Below are 20,239 nucleotides of genomic sequence, written 5' to 3' on the forward strand. Positions count from 1 at the left end.
TTGCCTTGCTGTCAAACTCTTCCTCTGTGTAACACACACGACACGTCACCAAACAGCAACTGAAAGGGACCCAGGTGTGATTTTTGGACAACCAGTGTGTTATGAAAGAGATGTGAGCACGCTCAGTGGGAGCAAAACCACATGAATCCTGATCTGAGGGTTCACACAGCAGTACATCACGTCTGTATCTGGTTTAAGGAGCTCATGTCAAAGTGGCCCAAATCAGACATGAAAATGTCACATTCAGTCTGGAATTTTAAAAAAATAAATAAATAAATCAGATGTAGGTGACTTTCTTCTGGCTGTCCAGTTGTGGCCGTAGTTGCTGGATGGAAACTACTGACCCTTGATCAGGGGTTTTTTTCGACAGACAGAGGTACATAAATATCTGTTGACTTCTGTTGCTTTGTCCCAAAGAGGGTTTCAGGCTCTTACTGGTGTTCTTCCAATATTTGTGAAACTTCATGTTCTTCACTTTGAACAGTTTCATTTTGTCCATGTTGGGGTTGGATGAATTTCTCCTCCCACCCTCCTAGAAACACCTTGGTACAGTCGGGTGCAGAGGTCCCTCCCATTGCTGTCAACGGGCGTCACTGTCAGATCAGAAGTATACACACACACACACACACACACACACACACACACACAGTCAGTCAGCAGTGTGGCAGCAGAAGCAGCAGCGTCTTCTCTCTCTGGGTTTCCTCTCCAGGTGAAGCTGAAAGTCTCTTGGATTTGATGTGGATGTGACTCAGCAGGTAAAGAGCCGACCAGGGATCATTAGAGATGTTTGATGAACAGGCTCCTACATTGTGTTTCAGAGCTGGAGGACTGGAGAGCACACTGGGACCAGCACATGTGGAAAGGCTTTCAAAACGGGGTTAACGTGTTTCAGCATCTAAATATTCATCATGTCATGATATTTAATGTTGACTGAGGACAAAATCATCTTTGTCTGAAATGTTTTACCTGTGTGTTTTACTGCTGACCAAAGTCTGCGTCAGGTGAGCTGTAATCTCAACACCTCATCGATGAAATATGCACCAAGTTACAGAACCAGTCTGACAGCTTGGAGAAAGTTGACTTGAGTTCATTTATTTTGCTGTTGATCCACCAAGAGAGCAGAACACTGTCACAGATTATTGTAGCTGTTATATAATATTTTACATGCAGGTAGGGTCAGAGCAAAGTCAGCGTTCAGAAGACATTTAGCTTCTCCTCCAAGAAGCTTCTTCAGTTCTGGTTGACTGGCAGAAACTCCCAGGTATTTACCATCTGTGGGGTCGTTGTCAGGGTCACTGATACCACATCTATGGTGTCATGCTACTTGCATATCATGACCTGGATGATTGAGAATCTCCACAGACATAATATTTTACATTACAATCACTGATAATTTCAATGTGAACACTTGGAGACATGGAACCTGGGGGAAATAGCAAATGAGCAAGAAATAACCTGAAACAAGATGGCGCCGCTCTAGTGGCAGCTTGTTGCAGCAGCTCCCGTTCCCGTGAACGTTTTTTTTCCTTTTTTTCTAGTTTAATCTTAACTTTTATTTCTATTTAATTATTTATTGGTTTATTTAACTGATCAGTGCACTATGGAGACCAAAGTCGCCGTGTTTGTTCTGGTCTTTCTTCTGTTTTTTTCACTTTTTTCGTCCGTGTCTGGAGAGCGTGTACGGGACCCCATTGTTTACAGTAGGGATCAGCTGTTGGCCCTCCGTGGCACCGCGGTGCTGCCCCACGAGAGGCCCGACGTTCCCCGGGAGTTGAAGAGGAGGAGACGGGGGAGCCATGCCGGAGCTGCTCGCCGTGCTAGAAGGAGGAGATACAGACCCGTCCTCCCGTCCATCATCATGGGGAATGTAAGATCTCTTCCCAATAAGATGGACGAGTTAGCGGCGCTGACTCGGCACCAGAGGGACTACCGGGAGTGCAGCATCATGATGTTTACGGAAACATGGCTGACTGAGCTGACCCCAGACACGGCCGCGGACCTGGACGGATTCAAACTGGTGCGGGCGGACAGGACGAGGGAGAGCGGTAAGAGGAAAGGAGGAGGGCTGGCGGTGTTTGTGAACGACAGATGGTGTAACTCTGGGCACATCACTATTAAAGAACAGCTCTGCTGCAGGGACATTGAACTGTTAGCGGTTGGTATGAGGCCATATTACCTGCCGCGGGAATTCTCGCATGTTATCGCGATAGCTGCGTATATCCCCCCCCTCCGCTAACGCTGATGCAGCCTGTGATGTTCTCCACTCTGTCACAAGCAGGCTGCAGACAGAGCACCCACAGGCCCTCCTCCTTATCTCTGGGGACTTTAATCATGCCTCTCCATCCTCCACTCTGCCCACTTTCACCCAGTATGTTACATGTTGCACTAGGGACAGTAAGATACTGGATTTGTGTTATGCCAACACCAAGGAGGCATACACCTCATCACCCCTCCCCCCCCTGGGAAGATCTGACCACAACCTGGTTCATCTCCTGCCTGTGTACAAACCTCTCGTGCACAGGCAACCAGCTGTGTCCCGCACAGTGAAGAGATGGTCCGACGAGGCTGAGGAGGCTCTGAAGGACTGTTTCGACACAACTGTGTGGGAGGAATTTTGTGATTCCCATGGAGAGGACATTGACAGTCTCACTCAATGCATAACGGACTATATTAACTTTTGTGTGGAAAACACTGTACCCACCAGGACTGTACGGTGTTTTTCCAACAGTAAACCGTGGATTAACCCTGACATAAAGGCTCTCCTGAAGGAGAAAAAGAGGGCCTTTAAGTCTGGAAATAAGGACGAGCTGAAGGCTGTGCAGAGGGAGCTGAGAAGGAAGATCAGAGAGGGGAAGAACAACTACAGGAGGAAGATGGAGGACCAGCTGCAGCAGAGAGATGTCTGTGGAGTCTGGAAAGGCCTGAAAACCATCTCTGGCCACAAGAAACCTGACTCCCAAGCTACGGGGGACCAAAAGTGGGCTGATGATCTGAACTTATTCTTCAATAGATTTGATCAGTCATCTGCCCCTCCCCCAGCCCAGTCCTCCATGCTGCAGCCCCCCCTCTCTGCACCCAGTGTTAACTGCCCAAATTCCTCCCCCTCCCCCTCTACAACACTCAGCTCACAGCCACCCCCCACTTCTCACCTCATCAACCCAACCCCCCCACTCACACCCTCCAGCACACAGCCCCCCTGCTCCAACCTGTCTCTCACAACGACCCAGGTGAGAAACCAGCTCCGGAGGATCAAAGCAAGGAAAGCTGCAGGTCCAGATGGCATCAGCTCCAGACTCCTCAAGTCCTGCGCAGATCAGCTGTGTGGGATTGTTGAGCACATGTTCAACCTGAGCCTGAAGCTGAGGAGAGTGCCACAGCTGTGGAAAACATCCTGCGTGGTACCTGTGCCCAAGACTCCGCACCCCAAGGATCTCAACAGCTACAGGCCGGTGGCGCTAACATCCCACCTGATGAAGACCCTGGAGCGGCTGGTCCTTGTTCATCTCCGCCCCCTGGTGGGACCATCACTGGATCCACTTCAGTTTGCCTACCAGCCTGGCATTGGGGTGGATGACGCTGTGATCTTCCTCCAACACCGAGCTCTCTCTCACCTGGAGAAACCTGGGAGCACTGTGAGAATCATGTTTTTTTTACTTCTCCAGTGCTTTTAATACCATACAACCTGTACTTCTGAGAGACAAGCTGGAGCACACCGGGGTGGACCACCACCTCACACACTGGATTCTGGACTATCTCACCAACCGTCCACAGTATGTGAGGACCCGGGACTGTGTGTCCGACACCGTAGTCTGCAGCACGGGGGCCCCGCAGGGAACGGTCCTGGCTCCGTTCCTCTTCACCCTCTATACTGCAGACTTCTCATACAACACACCCACCTGTCACCTGCAGAAGTTCTCTGATGACTCTGCAATCGTCGGCCTCATCACAGAGGGGGACGACAGAGAGTACAGAGAACTGACGCAGGACTTTGTGGACTGGTGCCAGCGGAACTGCCTCCAGATCAACGCGGGGAAAACCAAAGAACTGGTGGTGGATTTCCGCAGACGTGCACTCTGCCCCTCGACACCGGTGAACATCAAGGGAACAGATATTGAGATGGTGACATCTTATAAATACCTGGGTGTTCACCTGAACAATAAACTGGACTGGAGCCACAACACAACTGCACTTTATAAGAAAGGCCAGAGCAGACTCTACCTGCTCAGGAGACTGAGGTCTTTTGGAGTGCAGGGGGCCCTCCTGAAGGCCTTTTATGACACCGTGGTGGCATCAGCCATCTTTTATGGAGTGGTCTGCTGGGGGAGCAGCATCTCGACGGCTGACAGAAAGAGACTTGACAAACTGATCAGGAAGGCCAGCTCTGTCCTGGGATGCCCCCTCGACTCAGTGGAGGTGGTAGGTGAGAGGAGGATGATAGCTAAGCTGTCATCCATGATTGTGAACGACTCCCACCCCATGCAGGACACTTTAACTACACTGGAGAGCTCCTTCAGCGACAGACTGCTTCACCCAAAGTGTGTGAAGGAACGCTATCGCAGGTCCTTCCTTCCTGCAGCCGTCAGACTCTATAACAAGCACTGCTCCCAGTAGACCACACACTCTCCAGGACTGCACTGACTGCACTAGAATGCACATTCTCAGCACCTTAACTACCCCCCCCCCCACCCCACCCCCCACCCACGTACACACATACACACACACGTACACTGCACTACTGCACACACATAAAGACGGGAGGGAAGGGGAGATCCCATAAGGCAGGATCAAGTGTGACAGTTCCTGAGACCCAGTCCGGGAGTCAGGTTCTGCCACTTGGTCTCATGGGTTCACACTAACCCTGAACCTCCGGAGTGTGTTGTTCCCCAGGTTTTTGGGTTTTTTTCTTCTGTGGTTCAAATTGTTCACAGAGTATTTTCTCATTCCTTGTTTACAGTGTTTATATTGCTCATTCCTTGTTTACAGTGTTTATATTGCTCATTCCTTGTTTACAGTGTTTATATTGCTTTATTGTGTAAATTGTGCTTCGTATCTTGCTATCCACTTTGCTGCTGTGATGCGGGAAATTTCCCCACCGTGGGACTAATAAAGGAATATCTTATCTTATCTTATCTTATTGTAGGCAGCACTGTTGGGGTCCTAATGTGTTCACATTGAAGAGACGGTGGGAGGAGTCATAGCACCGCCAGTCTCCGGCGTATTGTCCAATGAGTGTGTTGGTGAAGAGTAAGTTGCTGTTTGTTACGTTGCTCCGTTTATTCTAATGTACCATTCTATTAGCCATCTATTTGCACTGCACATTTCAGCATGATTGATGCAGTTATTTCATTCATGTAGAAATAATTGTATTCTTTATATTTTCTTGTGCCCTGCGATGGACTGGCCACCTGTCCAGGGTGTTTCACTGCCTTCCGCCCTCTGTGTGCTGGGACAGGCTCCAGCAACCCCCTGTGACCCTTGTGAGGATAAGCGGTTTAGAAGATGAATGAATGAATGAATGAATGAATATTTTCTTGTTCAGCTCAAAGATTATCCACTCACAACTTTGTAAAGCTCCATTCATCTGTAATGCCAAAGTTCCCTGTATAAAAGGCAAAACAAGAAATCTGTGTGTCCAGTCTGCTCTCTGCCCGGAGCTGCTGTCCAGGGCAGAGAGGTCCCAGCAGATATTCAGAAACACACTATTCTCAACATAGCCTTTTAGCAAATTCTGGTGCATTTACAGAAATGTTCATTAATGTGCACTGTCCCTGTTAAATTAAATTAAATTAAAGTAAATCCACACTTACACTTCCTCAGTCCTGGTTTCAGCCTCTGCTCTCCACCATGGTCCACCCTGGAGGAAGAAACAGAGGCTCTGTCTCAGTTCAAAGGCTGTACGCTGCCTAGGTCGTATTTGTAGGCTGTTTACGTCACGGCGTCACGACAAGTGCTGTCCCAATTCAGTTTTACCGCGCGGGGTCCTGATAATGCAGCCGACCGATCCAGCCTATTTTTGACTCATTTGCAGGACACACCTCCACGATGCTTCACGGCCGACATTACAGCCTACTTCCCAGGGTACCTTTCAGTCCAGTTGAATTTCTGGATCAGCCACCATTGCTGGAATTATGAAGCATGTTTCAGACCGTCTTAATGTTCATATCATGACGTTTGGATAAGTTTTCATGCCTATAATCACCACCATAGATTGGGTTTAGCTGTTAACTGTATCTGAACAACGCCTGTAAATGCAAGTTTAGTTAGATGAGTTAGACAGGCATTTTGCATGATGTTTCCATAGCAACCATCAGCGCATCAGGTACGTTACAATGTAGCCATGTGTACAATTACTTTAATTGGGATAGTCTGTAGGTCTGAGGCGTGACATGAAATATAAGTCGGCCTAAGTAAACAAATAACCAGTCAGGCTATGTCAGCGGGTGCTGTTATAATAAACGGTTTATAGGCTACTATTTTACCTGATCACGCTGCTCCCTTGTGTGAAAATACATAACCCGGTTGCGACGGGACAAGCGATTGAGCTCCTGCATCTTCGCAAAGACAAAATAAAATAAAATACATAAAACTATAGAATCAGTGTTTTCCATCTTGAGAGCGTTGAAGCTGCTTATCGTTTGGTTTCATGCACAGGTGTTCACCGACACACCTCTGAAACCTGCTTAGGCATTTTACGCTGCATCACTCGGGAAGCCTCGATAATAATGACGTAGGAATCCTCTGCAGGCTACACCGTCCCAATTCACTAAACTTTTAGCTCCAGTAAACCTGATATCGGCACCTATGAAGGACGCCTCCTACGTGGGGACCGTAGGCTGCGACCCAGTAGTCATCTAGCCCTTCAACTGAGACAGACCCAGAGTCAGAGCAGCAGATTCTCTTTGAGGAGGGAAACATGGGCAGGAAACAGTGATGGGAATAACAGCTTTATAAATAAACACGTTACTAATGGTGTTACTTTTATCAGTAACGAGTCATCAAAAAAAATGACTGTTTCCCCGTTACAACGCCGTTACCGTTACTGACAATAAAATTCGCTGTTACTAGGCTGTAACTGAGCTCACTGATGCGGCTTCAACCGAGCAGCTCTCTGTCAGCAATCAGAGCTGCTTAAGCCCCAGATCTTTTTTTATTATAATTATTATTATTATTTAATTATCCTATATGAAAAATGTGCATCTTGTGCAGAAAACGCGGCGTGTCAATTTTCAAACCGATCGGACTTTACATTTTTTTGTAATTTATCAACATGAATGGAATTCCCCACCCAGACAAGAGGGTATCACTACTTTATCAGAGGCCGTTAGATCAGTGGTTCCCAACCTTTTTCTTGAGGGACCCATATTTTCACCATTGCAGACTTTGGCGCACCCCTCCACCCACCCCCGGCCCTTCCTTCCCTCTTCTCCTCTCCCTTCACACACACACACTATTATTATTATTACCTTTTTATTGTTACATTACTATTATTAATTTATTATTACTAACTTTTGCATGCATGGTGAAGCGGGATAAAATAGGCTAATGCAATAATGCAGGTTCCTAACGTTAAACTGCTCTGCATCAAAATTGTAGCAGCCTACTTTGTTTTAAATGCACATGACTCAAGGATGTCAGTTTCCTAAGCCAATAAGGCTATGATCAAGCTAACCAAGAGCATGGCCTATACCTTTTAAAATAAGCACGTCGGGAAGCAGGTCGGGTCCATTATTTTAACCGACTTGCGTCCGAGCTGCGGTCGGGTTGGTTGAAAACGTCGGGCGAGTGCGGGTCGTTTGTAAGTGTACCCGCACACCACTGGCATGTCTGTGTGTGTGTGTGTGTGTGTGTGTGTGTGTGTGAATGACAGGGAGAAAGAGCGCTATGCAGAGATGAATGAACGGAACGATATTTATATTTTAAAATCGCGCTGGGGGAAAAAAGCGGAATCAGTTTGTGGTGCTTGGTGTTGACTGTGTGGCGCTGCACCACACTGGTCTGTGTATGGGAAACACTGACTTTCTGCAAGTTTACTCTGTTTACCTCTGTGAGTGTGGGAGGGTGTTCGCGTGACAATCGATATGATATAAAAATCATATCCATATATTTTTAAATGTGATATGGAATCAGACAATATCGCATATATCGATATAGTTCAAATTTGTGCTGTGATCCTCGCTCTGCTGCGCTGCTGACCTGGAGCTCTCTGCACTGCTCCGCGTGCCCCCGCCCCTCCTCTGTCGTGCACAGAGGAGGGGCGGGGGCAGGAACAAACACTCCGGCACTCTCTGAGTAATTTCATGGGGTCGTGGCCGTTGTCGCGTGTCTCCACCGCAGGAACTACCCCGAAGGAGAGAGTTCCTTAACTTTAACAGGGGCTAAAAACGGCCCTGCCTCGGGTAGGGACTCTGAGCAGCCCCGAAAAACTCCCGGGTGGGGCAGCGGCTTGGGGTTTACTTGGTGCTGACTGGATTTACTCACGGCGCGATGTGGTGTCAACAGAAAGCAAACAGCCGGGCGCTAGGCGTCCCTAGCAACACGGCCAACACTACCAAGCTAACGCTAACGTGCTAGCTAACGTTAGCTAACAGTAACAACACACTTTTAGTCGGCATTTTTAGGGGCGCTAACGTTAGTTTTAGGGAACGTTAGCTAACGCTAACAACAGGCTTTTTTAACAACACGCATTTTGATGCCCCGGTCATGGTCGCTCAGCCGCCCGGTAACTTTACAGGAACTTTCCTCCTCCTCGGCCTCTCAGTGGAGACACAGCAGGTGAGAGGGCCGAGCCAGAGGACGTTCCTGTAGCAGCTCCTGCCCCCCAGATACTACCAGGAACACTGCAGAAGCCCCAGCCACAAGCCATCCACAACCCGAAAAAGCTCCAGCCCCGTCAGGTCATATTTGGCTTTGACATAACTGAACATTTGCTCTCACTTTAAGGAAAAAATATCGGGATATATATCGTATATCGATATTCAGCCAAAATATATCGGGATATGACTTTTGGTCCATATCGCCCAGCCCTAACCTGAAGAGGCCATTTCCCTCTTCTCTTCTGGGCTGAATGGAGAAGGTGAGCTGCAGAACGTCTGTTTGCAGAACACCCATGGGATTTTAAATGATATTAGCACTATGAGCTAACTAGCTAACATTAGCTAGCTGTAGCATTTGCCCATGTGGTCTGATATAGGCTAGCTAACGCTAGCTAGCTAACGTTAGTCTTTGCTATTTACCACAGCTGATCTTATTATTTAAATTTGAATACCTAAATACTGTACATTATGCTTTTACTGAACTGTTGAGTGTGCATATGATAAGATTATGAAGGATGATGACTCAGCTTGATAAATGCTGCCTGCAGTACATAAGTCTATTTAAAACTGAAACTATCTTTGCTTATTAACAGGTACTTCTTGGGCATCAATCCTGAAAGAGGCTCAAAGACCAGGAAGACAACAATGAACCCTTTTGAGGAAACTAACTGACTCTGAGTGGGCATCATAGTTTTTTTGTTTGTTTGTTGGTTTGTTTGTTTGTTTGTTTGTTTTTTGTTTTGTTTTTGTTTTTTGTTTTTTGTTGTTTATTTTTGCTGCAGCTAGGGTGGCCATTTCCACAACACCAAAAAGGAGGACACTTTGGGGGTTGGCGATGCGGGCCCGGGGGGGGGGGGGGGGGGGGGGGGGGGGGGGGGGGGGGGGGCTATTTTAGTCTAGTTTTAGTCAATATTCTTTTTTAGTCTTTGACCTGCATCATGTTGGCTTTTTTTTTTCTTTTTTTTTTTTTTTTTTAAATTTAACAATATTTTAAATTATTATTTTAAAAATGTAAATTACTTATCAAACAGACCTAGCAATTCAGCTACCAATGAATGAGCAGTAGTATACCTGTGATAACATAGATTGAAAAAGAAGCCGAAGTGATACCTCTTCTCTGAATAGACAAGCTAAGCCAGTGTGCTGCTGTTAGCCAGTGACTTCAGACTTCAGACAGCGCCACACACACGCACTCCGGCATGAGCACACAGCAGCGCAGGAGGAGAAAAACTAACGCGCTTCCAATTAATGCACTTTCTGGATTGTAATTTAAAAGTCTATGATGAAAAATATGACTGATATCGATGTACAGTCCGGGCCAGCGTTGCGTTCAAGTGCAACTCCAAAAAGGAGGACAAATAAGCGTCCGGCTTGAGGCTGCGCCGGACACCGGACAAGGCATTTAAATTCCGGACTGTCCGGCCTAAATCCGGACGTATGGCCACCCTAGCTGCAGCAGTTGTCAGGCTCAGTTTTGAGTCGTTCTTTTTGTACTTTTTTTTTGAAGACAACTTTGCACTACAAGATTTTTGTACAGCGCTGTTGCGTGTGGATTATAGAAGGTTTGAGACTGAGAGGAGCGCCTGACCCCTTCACGACATCCCTTCATCGCTCTCTCCCTTCCTCTCTTACCTTGCCATGTAGGCCTCATTCCCATCCTCTTACTGTTATTGGGACACAGCTGGGTGGTTGAATGGCAAGTTTCTGCACAGTTTCTCTGCATTTAAGATGCTTTGGAAAGTTTGACGAGGACTAGGAAGTTGAATTTCTTGAATTCTTGAATTTCTTGGCATTTATGTTGAATAACCCTTTATTTGTGAATAAATATGCCATTGGGCTAACATTGACTTTACCTCACAGTTGTGTGTTGGTGTGTTCATTGTACAATGATTGTAAATTCACAGTAAATGGAAACTTCATCTGCATTACTTTCACAGTAAATTACTGGCCAATTTTTGCATGATTTCCACAGTTTACATAGTAAATTCACAGTAAATTATTGTCAACTTGTGCATTACCTTCACAGTACACACTGTAAAAGTACAGGGCCTTGTTGTAATGATGTTCAGCAAAAGGTTGTACTTCCCCAGTAATGTACTGTAATATCACAGTAATTGCTTTGTCATTGAAGCTGTGAAGTTACAGTACACAGTTGTGCTTTTACAACAATGCATTGTAATATCACAGATGTGAAATTGCAGTAAATTGCTGTGAGTACATTTCACAGTATATTGCTGTAATCTTTACTGTGAAAGTCATGCAAAACTTATCCAATAATTTATTGTGAATTCACAGCGAAAAATTTTGCAGTGCAGCCAACTAATTTGACATATTTGAATATTTTTTTTTTTTTAAAAAGGAACGTAATAGTTACTTTTCCTGGTAATTAATTACTTTGACAATGATGTAACTCAGTTACTAACTCAATTACTTTTTAGTAGAAGTAAATAACCTTCCCTATGAAGGATTTAGCAGACCACGTCACTCATATCCACCATTCAACATGAAACAATATTCCTCAGGCCTCTATAAGACATTGTGTGTGTCTCTCCATACCTGAGAGCCTCCAGTCTCCAGGTTGGATCCTCCAGTCCAGCAGAGAGCAGCTTCACTCCTGAGTCTCCTGGATGATTGTAGCTCAGGTCCAGCTCTCTCAGATGGGAGGGGTTGGAGCTCAGAGCTGAGGCCAGAGAAGCACAGCCTTCCTGTGTGAGCAGACAGCCTGACAGCCTGCACACCATCACAAACACAATCAGTCCACCACATCATCTGCTTTGTGTTTTCACAAAAACCTACACAGCTTAGGAATCTGTTCAGTGACATGAAGCTGTATGCATGGCTGGAGCCATTTCTTTGATACTGATCAAAATTTATAGAAAATTTTAAAATATTCAGCAGTCTAGTACATGTAAGATGTAGAATTGCTCTCTGGGAGGTTGACATTGTCTCCAGATGAAGAGCAGCTTGCTGCATGTTTCATTCAGCAGGTTGACAACTGAGGGTGACTTGTTATATTTCAAAAATGGTTCAGTCAAATTCTCCAGTATCTCCAGTTTCACAGTGACAAGAGAGAGAGACAGAACAATCTGTTGGAACTACATGCACACCTATGAGGTTAACGTTTTAATGAAGAAGCAAACATAAGAACAATGGGCCTCATTCACAAACAGTGCGTACGCACAAATCTGTGCTTAAACTGTGCGTACAATCGTTTGACGCACAAATCTGGGATTCATCAATATTTTCTTACCCGAATTTGTTCTTACTCTGCGAACAAATTTAGAACTGCCTCAGTCCATGCATACGCACACATGAGGAAGGCTGAACTGACTTAGAAATGCAAATACACACCTTTTAAGTACATGCAGAGTATATAAAACCACATTCATTAAAAAGAGATTTAATTAACTTTTTAAAAAAATAATTAATATACTAATATATTGGCCAGATGTACTAAATAACCATGAAATTGACACACTTTCACCCTCATCATTGTGACAGTTATTAAGTTGTTAAGTTGTAGCAAATGGATTTGCCTTTTTCATTTGAATCAAATGTTTTTCAGATTGACTTGTGCCTGTTCATTAGGAACACACATAATTGCAAATATAACAGTACAGTTACTTTGGGTTCTCCTTGGATGTCATCACTTTCACCTTCATTTTGTGGACATGCTCCATGAATGGATGTTTGTCCAATTATTGCTGCTAGTCTCTCATCCTGTGGCGTCAGTGGTGGTTCTGCCTATGTTGCCGCCCGAGGCGAAATTACTGCCTTGCGCCCTTCCCGGTTACTACTCCTACCGTCTATGTCAAAAACTACTGTGTGGCGTTAGATCAGGTGGACCTTGTCCTCCACCAGTCTCCTTCTTTTTCCTCTGGTCTGTAATGCGTTTTTTGACATCAACTTTTATGTCGGACCACTTTTTTTCACCTGGGCCACAGTGCACTTCTCCAGGGATACTACGTTGACAGCCTTGGTTATTGCTATCCAAACATCATTTTTTAAATTTTTTTTTTTTTACCATGGTCACCCCCGAGGAAATACTCTGGAAAAGTATTCCTTTTCTGGCTTCCACCTCGCACACAATTGTTTCGATTTCTGTGGTTGTAAAGTTCTTTTGTTTTTTTTTTTGTTTTTTTTTGCCTCTGGGCACCATCGCTTCTAACAAACTGTGAAATTTCTACTTCTCTCCTCATGTAACAGCTTCCTTCATTCATGAATCAACTCTAGGCTAGCGGTTTCCATATATGGAGAAATGGGGGCGTGGTAGTATGCTAATCACAAATTGTGAGCACGCGCCTGTCAGTTTAAAATGATTCTGATTCACAAACATACACAAGGTGGTGAGAACAAAATTGGTCGGTACGCACGCGTCATGAATCCCATGACCTCATAGTCTGTGTCAATGTCTAATCTCTAAACCCAAAGGAGAGGAGAGAGAGGGAGAGTGGACAGGCTGCAATAATAAAATGCATTTTGGTTTGATTCCTCTAAAGCCTATACCTCTACATATTTCTGCATCATGACGTGGTTGAATATTATTGCTGGCCTACATGATTCAAGTAATACTTTAATACAGTAGCTGTTTTACACTCTCATAATAAGTTAGTTTTGGTTTTTAGTTGGAAACTGGAAAATCTATAATGTCATGTCCATATTGCAATGAATTGTGGGTAAGTCAGAGAAGTCTGCAACCCAAGCAGACTCTCTGCAGGTCTGCAGAAAGTCCACTTGAGGTCCTTCTGGACTCTGGACTTGTGGATTTGGAAAGCCCTCAGCACTCGCAGACTTCCCAGGAACACGCCCTCAAAGTCTGAGAGTCTGCAAGTGAAGTCTGGGGGATACCAGTGTTAAATTCAATGTAGTTTTAGTCTTAGTCTTGTGTCAAATGACTAGTTTTAGTCATATTTAGTCAACTTGTATTCTTTTTTGTTTAGTCACATTTTAGTCGACGAAAAGTTTTGGCATTTTAGTCTAGTTTTAGTCGAAGAAAATCCAAATATTTTAGTCTGGTTTTAGTCGAAGAAAATCCAAATATTTTAGTCTAGTTTTAGTCAGGAGTCTTGTTTTAGTCTTTGACCTGCATCATGTTGGCTTTTTTATGTAACAATACGTTAAATTATTATTCTTATTTTAAAAATGTAAATTACTTATCAAACAGACCTAACAATTCAGCCACCATTGAATGAGCAGTAGTATGCATGTGATAACATAGATTGAAAAAAAAGCCGAAGTGATACCTCTTCTCTGAATAGACAAGCTAAGCCAGCGTGCTGCTGTTTGCCAGTGAAAATAGAGCAGAGTGGCAACTCTTCGCTTTGTTACACAATCTATGTCAGTGCGCTGCTGTTTTAACTTTGTTCTCGCCGCGCTACGCTTCAGACAGCGCCGGTGGGTGTGTGCTCCTCAGTCACACACACACACACACACACACCGGCATGAGCACACAGCAGCGCAGGAGGAGAAAAACTAACGCGCATCCAATGAATGCACTTTTTGGATTGTAATTTAAAAGTCTATGACGAAAAAGAAAAATCTCCCGGTTCCCCCGATGTACAGTCCGGGCCTGTCTTACACCATTGGACGATATGCAGCTTTGCGTTCAAGTGCAAATCCAAAAAGGAGGACAAATAAGCGTCCGGCTTGAGACTGCGCCGGACGCTGGACAAGGCATTTAAATTCCAGACTGTCTGGCCTAAATCCGGACGTATGGCCACCCTATCCAGACTAGGGCCCGACCAATAAATCGGTTATAGCCATTAGAGAATAATCGGTAATCGGCCAAAAGTTGGCCAATTGATGCCGATGTTAACACTTATTTTTCACTGGTTAAATGCAGGGAATATGGTGTTTTCTTAATAATAATGTGCTTGCGTTACGTATCCAGTAGAGGGCGCTCCGACTCCTTTCACGTCCCGCTCCACAGTCCCCCCCACAGCAGAGAGAAGTAGAGAGAAGACTGAAGAGCCCACAGCGCATTTACTGAGCCGAGCAGTTTGCCTCAATGGTAAGTTCATAACTAGTTTGGGAAATAAACAATAACTCAGTAAGTTTCCCATTCCCCATGGCGAGCCTCGTTGTGTCTGTCACACTTGACTGATATGTTAGCAAGCTAAAGTTAGGATAACCTAGCTTCAATATTACCTTGCTAAGCACTTTGGGCTGCATTTATTTACAGCAGCGCACGGACTGTGTTTTTTAACTTGTGACGTTGAGGAGGAAAAAGCGTTTCTGGATGAAGTTTTAACTTCATGGAGGAAAGAAAATGTGAAAGCACGTTTAGAGGACATCAGAGAGGCGCATTTCAAATCATGTTTTACCAGAGACTTTTATGACGCTGTTTATCCACCTACCTATTAACTACAGATAATAATTCATTAAATACACTCACTGACCACTTCATTAGACACTGTGCAATGTAATGCACACCAATAACAGCCCTACCATGAATTCTACTTTAATAAATGTATTACTTTGTACATGTTGACACTGTCAGAGAGACTTCTGTTTACTGTTTACTGAGATGATAGTGGGTGTTGCTGTTGGTGTACAGAGCAGTATATTGAGGGTTGTTCACAGTATTTTGACCCTCTGATGCATGTAAGTGGGGTTGACAAAATATCAGACACCTCAACATGATGCTCCTCACACCAACACCCACTACCACCTCAATAATAACCATAAAGAAGAATTATCAGCTTTCTTACAGTCAACAGCATTTTAAAAGTAATAGGTTTAGTCTAATGAAGTGGCCAAGAGTGTACACGCCATATTCATGTGAACACAAGTAAGACAAATGCTTAATGTCTGAGTTTCAAAATGGCCCACGTAACTAGACAGATTTGTAACATTATTTTTTAACTAATACATATTATGTCTTACTTTGTTTTTTTTACAGATGGCAAAAGAAGTTGGATGCAGTATGGTGTGGGACTACTTCACCAAGGATGTCACTGGTGAAGCAGTCTGTAATATTTGTGCAGCTTCTGTGAGCCAGGGATCAAGCAAGCAAAAAGCAAAAAGCACAACCAACCTATGGCAGCACCTTAAAGCTAAACATGATGACATGATGATACTGCCTCTTTGCACATCATATTTTCGATTAATTTTATGTTCAAATTGTTCATATGCTGCTTGTTCAACACAATTTGAATAAAATTAATAATAAAAGTATTTGAAAATAGTAAAATGTTCACCCGTCAATTAATATCTTTGTAACAAGTGTTTGGAACTATATTTAAGCCATCCAAAGCAGGTATTTCATCTTTTTTTAATTGAAAAATGTAAAGATATATGTAAAAATTTAATAGGCCGATCTATCGGTTATCGATTTTCTTATTCCCTAATATTGGAATCAGCATCAACCCCAAAAAATCCATACCGGTCAGGCCCTACTCCAGACCTCAGTGTCCTCACAGCTGGCTACAGTGGAGACTGCATGTAAATCAGGACTGAACTGGTCATGAGTTGAGCAGGTTGAGGAATCCTGACCTGAGAGCCTCCAGTCTGCAGTGTGGACTCTCCAGTCCAGCAGAGAGACGCTTCACTCCTGAATCCTGCAGATCGTTGTGACTCAGGTCCAGCTCCCTCAGACTAGAGGACTGGGAGCTGAGAACTGAGGCCAGAGCTGCACAGCTTCTCTCTGACAGATTACAGCCACTCAGCCTGAGGAGGAATTACAGATGAAAACAATAAATTTAAATGTGTTTCTCTTGTGTCTCTTGTCTGTGTTCTGTAGAAAACCTCATGTTATGTGTTTAACATATCCAGTTATCTCTGAACCTACACAGATTTCTTGGAGGCTTTGACCACTGGCAGCAGCCTCAGAAGAGCCTCCTCTGAAGCAGAGTATTTCTTCAGGTCAAACACGTCCAGATCTTCTTCTGATGACAGTAAGATGAAGCCCAGAGCTGACCACTGAGCAGGGGAGAGTTTTTCTCTGGAGAGAAGTCCTAATCTCAGGTACTGTTGGATCTCCTCCACTAGAGAATGGTCATTCAGCTCATTCAGACAGTGGAACAGGTTGATGCTTCTCTCTGGAGACTCATTCTCCCTGATCTTCTCTTTGATGAACTCAGCTGTTTCCTGATTGGTCTGTGAGCTACTTCCTGTCTGTGTCATCAGGCCTCGTAGGAGAGTCTGATTGGTCGGCAGTGAGAGACCCAGGAGGAAGCGCAGGAACAAGTCCAGGTGTCCATTTGGACTCTGTAAGGCCTTGTCCACAGCACTCTGGAGAAGTTTAGTTTTCTTGTTGAATAGTACAGACCACCTGGAGGTTGATTTTTGTGACATCAGATTGACTCCAGAGTTGATGAATGTCACAAAGACATAAAGAGCAGCCAGAAACTCCTGAAGGCTAAGATGGACGAAGCAGAAAACCTTGTCCTGGTACAGCCCACGCTCCTCTTTAAAGATCTGGGTGAACATTCCTGAGTACACTGAGGCTGCTCTGATATCAATGCCACACTCTGCCAGGTCTGCTTCATAGAAGATCAGGTTGCCTTTCTCCAGCTGCTCAAAAGCCAGTTTTCCCAGAGACAGGATCATCTCCCTGGTCTCTGGAGTCCAGACTGGATCTGTCCCATCTCTCCCATGATACTTGACGTTCTGCACTTTGGACTGAACCACCAGGAAGTGGATGTACATCTCAGTCAGGGTCTTGGGCAGGTCTCCTCCCTCACTGGTTTTCAACACCTCCTCCAGAACTGTAGCAGTGATCCAGCAGAAGACTGGGATGTGGCACATGATGTGGAGGCTTCGGGACGTCTTGATGTGGGAGATGATTCTGTTGGCCTGCTTCTCATCTCTGAATCTCTTCCTGAAGTATTCCTCTTTCTGTGGGTCGGTGAAGCCTCTCACCTCCGTCACCATGTCAACGCACTCAGGAGGGATCTGATTGGCCGCTGCGGGTCGTGTGGTTATCCAGAGGCGAGCAGAGGGAAGCAGCTTCCCCTTGATGAGGTTTGTCAGCAGAACGTCCACTGAGGTGGACTCTGTAACATCAGTCAGGATCTGGTTGTTGTTGAAGTCCAGAGGAAGTCGACACTCATCCAGACCGTCAAAGATCAACACAACCTGGAACTGCTCAAACCTGCTGGTTCCTGCTTCTTTGGTCTCAGTGAAGAAGTGATGAAGAAGTTCCACCAAGCTCAACTTTTTCCCTTTCAGCAGATTCAGCTCTCTGAAAGTGAATGGAAATGTGAAGTGGACATGCTGGTTGGCTTTGTGTTCAGCCCAGTCCAGAGTGAACTTCTGTGTTAAGACTGTTTTCCCAATGCCAGCCACTCCCTTTGTCATCACTGTCCTGATTGGTCCACCTCTTCCAGGTGAAGGTTTAAAGATCTCCTCACATCTGATTGGTGTTTCTGGTGTGTCTGGTTTCCTGGATGCTGTTTCAATCTGTCTGACCTCATGTTCCTCACTGAGCTCTCCACTCCCTCCCTCTGTGATGTACAGCTCTGTGTAGATCTGATTCAGAAGTGTTGGGTTTCCTGCTTTAGCAATCCCCTCAAACACACACTCACACTTCTTCTTCAGGTTAGATTTGAGTTCACATTGGCACGCTGCAGCGGCAGTTTCTGAATGAACAAACAACAAAACATCAACAAATCCATGTTGTATTAAATATGAGAAATGTGAATATTTCCTGGTAAATATATCTATTGGTCCTTTTCGACTGTAAGAACTTAGCGAGGTGTGCCGAGACCTGAAGAAAAACATTTTTCCAGGTAAAATTTCCTGGAACTTGATTTGGGCCCTGCTCCAGGAACTTTTAGGAGGAGCTAAAAGGGCTGTCCTTCTTGATTGGTCAAGACGTAGCCATGACAACACTTCTGTAAACATGAGCTATCAGAGGACAACAACACAAAGCAGCCGCCGCCAAACAACAGACTGCAGAAACAAACGAAGAGCTGCACGTCCTGATCAGGATTTGGGGAGAATAAAGTTCTCAGCCGGAGCGCCGCCGCTGTCCCGGGGAAGCCAGCAGGACGAGACGGGAAAACAGGAAGCTGCTTTTCACCGGCAGGAAGGAGGAGGACAAGCCGCCCCCTGCTGGCCAGGAGAAAAAACTCTTGTGTGTAAAAAGCGTCAGAGGCTGAAATAATCTGTCATCAAGCAACAGCCTGACGCATCACAACTGCTTTGATCTGATTGGCTGTTTGACTCGGCTCTTAATGTAATTTTTTCAGTTTGACTCGAACTCAGATTTTTTGGTTTAAAATTTAAAATTGAAATTTTTTTTTTGTTGTTGTTTTACTTACTGCTCCACAGACGCTCAGCCAGCTCCTCCTGCTTCATCCTCCTCAGGAGGTGCAGTGTGATCTGCAGAAAAAACTCTCTGCTTCTCTTCCTCTGCTCTTCCTCTTCACCGTCCAACACCTCCTCATCCTCCCTCTGCCTCTCTGAGCATTCTGGGTAATCTGGACTCAGAGACCTCTGCAGGTTTTTCAGCTCCTTCTTCACAAAGGTGTTGATGTTCTCCTCCAGCAGCTGGAGCAGAAAAATAACAGAATTAGACTTCCATATTAAAATCTGGACACAAAACACAAAATCAAGTCCAGGTCAAAGAGGCTGAAAGATACAGAGAGCAGCACGGAGACGATTCTGAGCAGAATGGTTGTTGTTCAGTTGGTATGTTGTACATTTACACACCATAAATATGGAGGCCAGGTGTGTTTGATGCTGCTGGGCAGACTGAGCACTGGGAACCTCTGAGCTCTGCTGCTGGACTCTGTGGAGGACACACACACACACACACACACACACACACACACACACACACACACACTGACTGATTATTGGATGTGAAGTTTTGAAAGAGGAAACTCAGTCAACAGAGTCTGAGGGGTCGAACCAATTCTGGATCTCATGAATCTGATGACAGAAAAACCATCTGATTTATCACCAGTTTGAAATAATTACCCATCATCCACAGAGAGGTGGCCGTCTTTGAAGTCAATATATCGACCCTTAGAGTGGTCACTCCTCATGGACACACAGCTGGGCTCAGGTCCAGGTTCAGGCTCAGGTCCAGGTTCAGGTCCAGGTTCAGGTCCAGGTCCAGGTTCAGGTGGGTCTGGTCTCTCCGGCTGGATCCTGATAGAAACATTATGAACACAGTGAAGGGATCTGCTTTGCTTTCTTAGTCACACTAACATACTAAGATAATAATGAGTGACTTCTCTTCAGAAACAACATTGTGTGTAAAATGGAGTGTGAACACACACAGAGCTTTTCCTGTGAATAATGCTGCTGTGCTGATTTGCCTGCTGAGCTCTGAGATGGAGAACAGTCATGGACAGTCAGAGATCCTCATCTCACCTCTTAGCTTTGGTCTGGCTGTCATGTTCCCCAGACAGAGTGCTTTCAGAGGCAGGGAGCCCCTCCTCTCTCTCCTCACACACATCCATAGCCGAGCCGAC

The 20,239-nt window shown here is 45.1% G+C and overlaps 1 protein-coding gene across 1 annotated transcript in view; it reads left to right on the plus strand.

The window, feature by feature from the left end:
• Window positions 1-16,596, plus strand: part of LOC115369773 (NLR family CARD domain-containing protein 3-like) — a 68,502-nt gene extending 51,906 nt beyond the window's left edge. The window contains exons 10-13 of the mRNA XM_030066439.1: window positions 1,676-2,148; window positions 2,279-2,368; window positions 2,522-2,600; window positions 16,555-16,596. Coding sequence (XP_029922299.1) covers window positions 1,676-2,148; window positions 2,279-2,368; window positions 2,522-2,600; window positions 16,555-16,596 — 684 coding nt within the window. The remainder of the gene's footprint in view (window positions 1-1,675; window positions 2,149-2,278; window positions 2,369-2,521; window positions 2,601-16,554) is intronic.
• Window positions 16,597-20,239: the final 3,643 nt, after the last annotated feature.

Source organism: Myripristis murdjan, chromosome 13 (assembly GCF_902150065.1).
Source record: "Myripristis murdjan chromosome 13, fMyrMur1.1, whole genome shotgun sequence".
Lineage (NCBI taxonomy): Eukaryota > Metazoa > Chordata > Actinopteri > Holocentriformes > Holocentridae > Myripristis > Myripristis murdjan.